We start from the raw sequence: 9,621 nt of genomic DNA on the forward strand, positions 1-9,621 counted from the left end.
GCATTTGAGGCATACTAGAAGCTCTTGTTTGGACTAATTGTATAGTTGGGAAAGATTTTTAGACAAGCTTTTGGCATGAGGCTATAACAACCCTACTATACGAAACCCCACATACGGAAATAATAGAACATTTCTAAACCTTTTCAAACCATTTTCATTCAAAGCTAAAATTCCTTGGCTTCTAAACTGTCTTTTAATAGCAAGATGCATATTTCAGTAGAGCTGAGATCTGTTGATGAAATTCCTAGTCTCTTCAGAGGTTTTTTTGTGTATGTTCAGGAAATAGCCAGGTGATTTAGCTAACTGACTGAGAATGAAAAATTATAAATAGAACAGCTGGTACTTGGAGTGGGTTCCTCTTTCATAGCAATGCTATTTGTTTTTCAGGATCCTGCATGGTACACTCATTCTGCCCCTTTATTACTCCACAACTCCAGTCCTAGCATATTTCCTCATCAATGGACAGCTACTGGCCCTGCAGGGCCTACATCTTTACTGGGGCAACTTAATTCTCGATGTATTGAAAAAATTCATTTTCGTAGAGGTAAGTAATTTTGGTATATGCCAAAACGTGTGAAAATCCAAAAACTGCATCTTTGACAAATTTACACTTTGATCCTTACATTTTCCTTGAACTCTTAGGGCCACACTTGTTTGGTACCAAAAACGAAAAGAAGAAAACCCACCAAAAACCTGAAGGTTTTCAATTGTCCTGTGCACCCACAAGCTCTCACTGTAATATTATGGCCAGATTTTAATAAGAATTTGGGATAATCCAGTACTGTGCTCTTGGGGAAACTAGTGGCTTATTCTGCTGTAATAATGGCAACTAAGCTGCACCTTAGCACAGCTTAGTGAATATTGGACCTTACGGTGCAGTTTAGTGAATGTTGGACACCTAGGAAACAATTGTCACTTGGCCTACAAAGTGGAGTGGGATGGTACTGCAAAGACTGAGAGGAAAGGTGAGGAATGGGAAAGAAGGTGATTAGGACCAGTCAGCCTGGACTCAATAAGGGCAGTCATTCCTGACCAACCTGATTGCCTTCTATGACAAAATGACTGGCTCTGTGGATGCCAGGAGAGCACAGGATGTTATATACTTTGACTTTAGTAAGGCTTTGATACAGTCTCCCATAACATTCTTGCAAGCAAGCTGAGGAAATACAGGCTGGATGAATGGACTGTAAGGTGGATAGAAAACTGGTAGTGTCATCAGGCTCAAATCTGGGTTAATGTCTAGTTGGCAGCTGGTGTCAAGTGGAGTGCCCCAGTGGTTGGTCCTAGGGCAGGTTTTGTTCAATATCTTCATTAACAATCTGGAAGACAGGATGGTGTGCACCCTCAGGAAGTTTGCGGATGACACCAAGCTGGGAGGAGTAGAGGTAAGTGCTAGCATTCGGAGAGACCTCGACAAACTGGAGGATTGGACCAAAACAAATCTCATGGAGTTTGGTAAGGACAAGTACACAGTTATGCACTTAGGACAAAGCAATCTCATGCACTGGTATTGGCTGAAAGCCCACTGGCTAAGCAGCAGCTCTGCAGAAAAGGAGCTGGGGATACAGTGGACAATAAGCTGAATATGAGCAAACAGTGTGCCCTTGTTGCAGAGAAAACTAATCACTTCTGTTGATCTTTGGGCAACACTCCTACTAATGCAGCCCAGTATGCTGTTAGTCTCCTCTTCAGCATGGGTGAGGCCACATCTGGAGTATTGTGTTCAGTGTTGGGCTCTCCACTACAGAAAGGATGTGGACAGATTGGAGTCCAGCAAAGGGTAAAAAAAAATGGTTTGGGGGCTGGGGCACATGACTTCTGAGGAAAGGCTAAGGGACCTGGGCTTATTCAGTCTGGCGAAGAAGACTGAGGATTTAATAGCAGTCTTCAACTACCTGAAGGGGGGTTCCACAGAGGACGGAGCCAGACTGCATTCAGTGGTAGCAGATGACAGAGCAAGAAGCAATGGTCTCAAGCTGCAACAAGGGGAGTTGAAGTTAGATATTAGGAAAAACTCTCTCAAGGTGGGCAGTAAAGCACTGAAACAGGTTACCCAGAGAGGTGGTGGACTGTCCATCCTTGGAGGTTTTTAAGACATGGCTAGACAAAGCCTTGGCTGGGACAATCTAGTTGGGGATGGTCCCACTTTGAACAGGAGGTTGGACTAGATGACCTCCTGAGGGCCCTTCCAACCCTAATATTTTGTGATTTAATGAATCAAATCCTTAAAGGTGATACCAAGAGATAAGAAAGCTAGTGAGAAAGAACATAATCATAACAGTTGAACTGCTCGTGATGGTAAACAAGTTCTGCTGTTTCCTCAGACATTTCCTCTTTCTCTACTTGCAGTTTTTAATATTAGGGGTGCACCGATACAGATTTTCTTGGCCGATACCAATGGCCATTTATTAACCAGCCATATCAGCTAATACCAATCCAATAGTTGATTTACAGGAATGCAGCCTGGCAGCGTGGAGAGCAGCTCCCTGTCACCAATGCACCTGGCATTTATTGATGACATTATCAGCTACACTGGCCAAAAAAAAGTCAGTTGCCAATAATGTTAATTTTCCTTTTACCGGGGCAGATCCGATATGCAACCATTATACCAGTGCACCTCTACTTCAATATCCTTCCTTGAGAGAGAGAGAGAGAGACAGCTAAACCAATAACGTATATTCTCCTACTAATATATTTCAGCTCCAGAGCCACAGAATGAGTGTGTAATGGTAACGATTGAACGCTGCAGTTCATTGATTTGTACACTTCTGAAATGAAATACTGAAGCCTTCTGTAGTCGATGTTCCCTTGGGCCTCTCCCAATTCAAAACCCACATTTTATTCTTACCTGTGACTAAGTTTGTAGTTGTATAGTGCATTGAAACCCTTTGGACATTACATCTGTCTTGGAGTTTCGTTCTAGAGTTCACAGTGAATGAAGGTCACCTCTAGGCAGATGACCAGCACGAGTCCAGTGAGCCATATAAAATTATGAGCTACCCCACCTACATATGGGAGATTCCTGTCTGAAACAACTGCAGAGACTTCTTTGTTAATAGCCAACTTCTTTTTAAATGCCTTATGCAGCAGTATTTCCAGGTGGACTGTTATAAAGGGTGCAATGTATTCAGAGTAGCTTAATTAAGGGGAGCAAAATCAGCACTTTGCAAAAAGGACTTCAAAGGACGGCTCCTGTGGTATTTGACCTGGTAATTTACAGAAACTGCCTTTAACATGCTGGAAGTTTAGAGGGAGCTCATGCTGCGGTCTTGAAAACACCGTTTCTTCTCAGGATCGAAACTAGGAAACTGAAAGGGCCAGTGAGTTACGTTCTCTCAAGCTGTTAATGGTGCAGATTATTTTAGGAGAATGGGAATACCTCATTCCATTTTATCTTGTTATTATTTGTCTGAGAATAAAAATTGACAGTTATGACAACTTACACCCCAGAAATTGCTAGCCAAAACCTTGGTACACACAACATTGGTTTTCCTTTGGCGTGAACCCCATCTTTTCTATAATGACCAGATCCTCTGCCCACTGACTTTGATGGAAAGATTTCTGTTTTGAGTCAGGCTCCAATAGCTATTCTGGATATTGGCATTATGTAAACAAGGGAAGAATAAAATACCTTCCCTACAAACTTCTCATTGCTGATAAATAGGCATGTATCCTGTCCTGACATCCAGCTACATTCATAGATATCACATCTATCGTTTTGGTCTGGCATATGGAGAACTCTCCATAACAAACCAGCACAAACATTTCCTACAAAGAGCCAGTGTCTTCGTGCTGTAGCTAATTAAATTCCAGTTTAGTTTCGTATTCCTCTAGTTCTGTATCTTGCAATATTGAACAAGAACAGTATGTAGTCACTAGACTTGCTCCCGTATGCCAGATCGGTCTGCTCTGAGGTCACCAGTTAACTGATGTAAAGGGATTGCTAAGAGATCCCATAATTGATTCAGTTCATTGGCAGGACAGAGGATCCAAAGTTGTCTGCTCGTGGCAGGTCTTTACCATACGCTTCTATGCCATGTGTCATATGGCACTAAATGATGGCAAGTGGCCCACAGACTGGGTCTGTTTCTGGTTTCTCTCTCCCTCCTCCTACATTGATGTTTAGTTTTCCTTCATAGTTTTTAGCAAGAGCAAGGTTGGAGGGAATTTTAATAACATTTTTTCACATATTTTTTTTCTTGTTTTGAAAACCTGAGTATCTTTCACTTTTAGTGGCTCCTCCGTCTCACTAGCTGGGCAGTCGTTCCTGGTTGGGTTTGAAAACCACTTGGTTTCTCCTGATCTCTCTTACCAAGCAGTGATTGCTGGTTCTGTACTGAGTGATGCCTTGCCTTTGGTTTGTGTGACTCTTAGTAAGAGGAGAGTCTGAGAGAGGGCAGTACTTTTCTGAGGTTTGTTTAAGTTCATGGTTCTTAGCATGCTAGCTTGCTTGTGCAGCCTAATCTCTGATCCAGTTCTGCCAGCAATGCTATTCAGACGGCCCCCGCCCCCAAAGCTCCTCTGCACCAGAAGAAACCTACTTCCGTCAGCAAAATTACTCGCCCCCCACCAATGGAGTAAGGAGCCTGCTGCAGCCCCCTGGGAAGCAGAAGGTACTTGGAGACGTTCCTCCCACAGCTTCCTGGTGGTAGCTCCTATCTACTGCTGCAGCTTCTGCCACCAGAGGCAGGTAAGTGTGGACAAAGCCTCGGTTATGGGTAGGGCTCCTTCGTCACTCTTTCCTCTCGTCTGAGAATGCTGATCCAGTATGGTGAGATGTCAGTTGAACTGCATTTGGGGGGAGATGAGCTCAATTTTTTAAAAATGGATCGAAAACAAGTGAGGAAAATACAGCATTTCAACCAGCAGGATTGAAATACGTAAACAGATTGGAGTGGTCGTTTCTGTACGAGTGGACCAACGACCCTAATGCGGAAAGCCCCACTCTGTCCTGTTTTCTCTTCTTTATATAGGATACAGATGCGTGCACACAGATAATGATAACAATATGTTACTTGGTTAAATGTCTTCGTAGCTAGAGGAATTAATAAATAGAGCATAAGGAGCTTGTGAAATTTGGAGTCTGCTTTGAAGTCTGCAAAGGAGGTAGATCTTGGCATTAGTCAGCAAAACAAGGAGTATAAATAGAAGCAAATGTTTAATACAGAAAGATGCAGAAAACAAATTCCTTGCAAATCACAAACTTGTAGATCTCTGGAAGGGGATTCTGCACAAAATGTGTTTATAGATAGCTAAACATGGGCTGTAACAAATGCAGAGTTGAGTTTACCACCATACAGCCCTGAATGTTCAGTGTTTGTTATATGCAGGGGTTGAAATAATAGTGCTCTGTGCCTTTTTTCACCCAGCTGTTTTCTCCTCCTCTTTCGTCAGCTGGGTAAACAGTTCCCCATCTTTCCTGACTGGTGCCATGAGTGCGCTACAACCACATGCTCAGAAACCACAATGGCAGTGCAGGTATCCATATAGTACATAGTGCAGTCCCCCAGGCTTTCCAGGAAGTATGTCTTTGTAGGGGACAGAACTGGCTTAGTCCAAGATAAAAGTGACCTTGAGTTAATCATCAGTAAGAAATGGAAAGGCATCAAGCTTGCATTCTCAGCATGGACGTGTGATTCCTTATACGGCGCTGTGAAAAAGTTGTTTCCAATTCCATTTTTCCAGTGGTAGCAGCAGCAGCAGTCCTGGTCCTTTTCAGCATGGATGACTTCAGCTGGCTTGTATGTGGAGCCTGTTTTCCATAGCGGTGGCGAACTTGGCTGTGAAGTCAGCCTGCACGTCCAAAGCTGTAAAGCTGGATTTTAAAAGAATGGTGCTTTCAAGACAGCATTTTTATACCAATGTATTTATTACACACATACTCCATGCAAATAGCAGTTGCTGCTTCAGTGGAATACCAGAAAACGGTTGCCCTCATTTTAGGTTTTGTTCCTGAGCCCAGGACTAAGGGAATTCATTCAGAAAACAGCCCATTTTTGACATTTTTTCTTGAAACAACAGTTCACTGCTTTGAATGAAAAAACAAAGTCACTTTTGAATTGGGAGGAAGACATTGATATTGTTTAACGACACGGAGCCGCATCAGCTGCCAAAGTGCTCAGCACAGCCGGGTTGTGAGGCAGTTGTTTTGCAGGTCCTGTGCCATGAGTCAGTGGAACAGCATTGAAAATTTTCTAGTAGCTAACCTGCCACCACCTCCAAGGAGCAAAGAATCTGCCTGGAAGATGACACAGAGTGCACCCTCCGCAAGTCTGCAGATGACACCAACCTGGGGGAGAGGGGGAGTAGTAGATATGCTGGAAGTTGGGCTAGGATTCAGAGAGACCTTGACAAATCAGAGGACTGGACCAAAAGAAATCCCAGGAAGTTTGGTAAAGACAAGTGCAAAGTCCTGCACTTAGGACAGAACAATCCCATTCACTGGTACTGGCTGGAGACCAACTGGCTGGGCAGCAGCTCTGCAGAAAAGGACCTGGAGGTTGCAGTGGACAATAAGTTGAATATGAACCAGCGGCGTGTCCTTGTTGCAGAGAAGGCTAATGGCATCCTGGGCTGCATTCATAGGTGTGTTGCCCAAAGATCAACGGAAACGATTCTTCCCCTCTCTTCAGCACTGGTGAGGCCACATCTGGAGTCCTGTGTCCAGTTTTGGGCCCCCCACTACAGAAAGGATGTGGACAAATTGGAGAGAGTCCAGCAGAGTACAACAAAAAATGGTTGGGAGTGAGAAAGGGGCTGGGGGACATGACTTAGCAAGACTGACTAAATAAATCAGTTTGGAGAAGAGAAGACTGAGGGGGGATTTAATAGCAAACCTTCAACTATCTGAAGGGTGGTTCCAAAGAAGATGGAGCTGGACTAGGGTGGCAGATGACAGAACAAGGAGCAATGGTCTCAAGTTGCAGCAAAGGAAGTTTAAGTTAGATATTAGGAAAAACTTTCTCAACTAGGAGGGTAGTAAAACACTGGAACAGGTTACCCAGAGAGGTTGTAGAATCTCCATCCTTGGCAGTTTTTAAGACCTGGCTAGACAAAGCTTTGGGTGGGATGATTTAGTTGGGGCTCATCCTGCTTTGAGGACTGGATGACCTCCTGAGGTCCCTCCCAACCCTCATTTTCTATGATTCTACTTGTCTTAGGTCCTTGTGCCCCCCCTGCCCATACCATAGTATCTGAAGAGCTTACCGCTTTATATATACCTTGTCCTCGTGACACTCTGAGAGTAGTGCTTTTACAAATAGGAACATGAACAATGGAGAGACTAAGTGATTTGCCAAGGGGCATTTGTGAAGCCTGGTGTGGGGAAGGGAACCCGCACCAGGTCTTCTGAGTCTCCAGCAAGTGCCCTAACCACTGAGCCATACTTCTTTTGCTCAGACAGGTGTATAGAGACTGATGCCAAGTCCTGTGGTCCCAGCAAGCCCTCTGAGATGGTGGCCCAGTGAGCACTAGAAGCCCCAGTAGCTGGTCTACATCACCCCAGGACCCTCAGGGGAGGAGGAATCCCCAGAGGCCAGTTCAGCAATGCTTACAGCTGTTCTGCTGCAGCCAGACCAAAGCAGGGTCTGGTTCATATCTCGTATCTCTTATTCCTGTGGGTGAGAACTGAATTGAGCAGAACAGTTGCATTTCTTGCACACTTTATTTCTGTTTTAGGAAAACATTAGGTATCTAAATAAGATAAAATTGGATCGGGCCCCTTTCTCACTTGGCTGCTGTGCCACTATTTGAGCATGGAAAGGACTCCTCACCTGAATAAAAGCCTGAAGGGTAGCCCCATAACCATCCATCTTGGGTCACTTCTGCGTGGGGAAAAATCCCTTCTTTATCCAGCACTATTTCTTTTTAAGTTAGGTCAGGGAATTGAAATGAGGAGCTGCTGCCTGCCTTCTTGATGGCCAAGGACTTGTTGCTAGGAAGCAGAGTGTGTTTCTGTAATACTGTCCAAATTACATGGTTAAATTACCCACTTATATCAGGTTTCAAGCACCACTGAAACATGTCTAGTCATCATGTCTGCACATATGAGAATATTTTGGGCAAATTATAAAAACATATGGAGAAGTATGTACATATGCATTGACTTAAAATATCTCTTCTGGAAAGTCCTGGGGAGATTAAACATTTTATTTCCAGGGTCAGAAAGAGAGAGCGAGTGACAGCAACTTACAGCCACGTTGTTATGGCAAATTAAGATGTAAAGTATATTTTAAAACCATTGCACAGTGTGTTTGGGTCTTGAGACAATAGTGCTTTAAAGCTTGAACAAAACACATTGCTTGCAGACCCTGGGTAAGGAATCCAGGTGACTCAGCTGGCTTTAAAAGGCCTTATACAAAGCCCCTCAGAGCAGAAGACAAAGGGAGCCTTTCCATTTTCTTCAATGGACTGCAGATCAGGTCCTTAATGTAATAGAAAAATGGGTTTCAAGCCCCTTGTCGCTCCCTTTATTTCCAAAGTGTTGTGTTCGAACCTTGCAAAGAGCTTAATTCAGACTGGGGTTCACAGTGGCCACCCTTACCCTTGGTCCTTGTTGGCACGTAAAGCATACTGTGCTAATAGGTGTGCCAGGGGTTTTCAGAGCTGTATCTTGCATATGGAAGTTGGCCTTTAAAACCTACCATATGACTCCCATGACTAAATTGCACTACTGCCACATTTGCAGTGTTCCCTTGATGTCCTGAAACAGTGGGAGGTTATATTTGTCTCTGCTATTTGAAGCTGGAGCATCTTGAGCCATACCCTTTCTCGGTGCTTGCTTATGCTTCACCCAGCCAAAAATCCCATGGGAACAGTGGGAGTGATCGCATTGGGAATGTGTAAGAGTGTCTGGGCATGGCTTCAGTTAAACCAATACGTCAGAGTTGAAATAAGGGTTGTGAAACACTTGCTAGGATAACTCCACCCCGAACAGTGCTTGCACTTTGCCTTCTGTATTTTTTGTCCGCTTTGCACACTTCTAGTACCATGGTGACTTGGTCAGTTAGTTGCGGGGTGGGGGGAGTGAGGGTTTTCTATTTTTAACCAATACACTGATATTTGTGTAACCCCATAGCATGGATGTAAAGGGTGGGGAGGGGTGTCTGCCCTGCCTATGGGCTGAAGTAGAGGAAAGCACTTTAGCAACACCTGGAAGGCTTGCTCCTCATATTTTTCAGATATGTGGGGAGCCGGAGGAAAAGCAAGGGCAACATTGGACCCCTGCTAAACCAGACAGGGCAACTGACAACTGACACCCAGGAAAAAGCCAACCTATTAAATGTACTTTGCGTCGGTCTTACTTCAGTCCCATGGGACGCCCATGCCCACTACTGGACAGGGAGGTCCAGGTGAGGGAGTTCCCCTGCCCTCCATCAATGCTGACCTCGTGAAGGAACACCTTGAGAGGCTGGATACCTTCAAGTCAGCCGGCCCTGACAATCTACACCCCAGGGTACTCAAGGAGCTGGCAAGCATCATAGCCCAGCCCCTGGCACCGATCTTTGAGAGCTCCTGGGGCTCTGGTGAAGTGCCTGAAGCCTGGAAGAAGGCCAATGTGGTGCCAATCTTCAAGAAAGGGAGGAAAGTGGATCCGGCTAACGATAGGCCCATCAGCCTGAC

General features: G+C 44.6%; 1 protein-coding gene across 1 annotated transcript in view; it reads left to right on the forward strand.

Moving 5' to 3' along the window:
* CERS3 (ceramide synthase 3) overlaps nucleotides 1-9,621 on the forward strand; it is a 91,157-nt gene that overhangs the window by 50,537 nt on the left and 30,999 nt on the right. Inside the window, exon 10 of the mRNA XM_019504003.1 lies at nucleotides 388-544. Coding sequence (XP_019359548.1) covers nucleotides 388-544 — 157 coding nt within the window. The remainder of the gene's footprint in view (nucleotides 1-387; nucleotides 545-9,621) is intronic.

This window comes from Gavialis gangeticus, unplaced genomic scaffold (genome assembly GCF_001723915.1).
Source record: "Gavialis gangeticus isolate Ggan-Ray unplaced genomic scaffold, GavGan_comp1, whole genome shotgun sequence".
NCBI classification, from domain to species: Eukaryota; Metazoa; Chordata; order Crocodylia; family Gavialidae; genus Gavialis; species Gavialis gangeticus.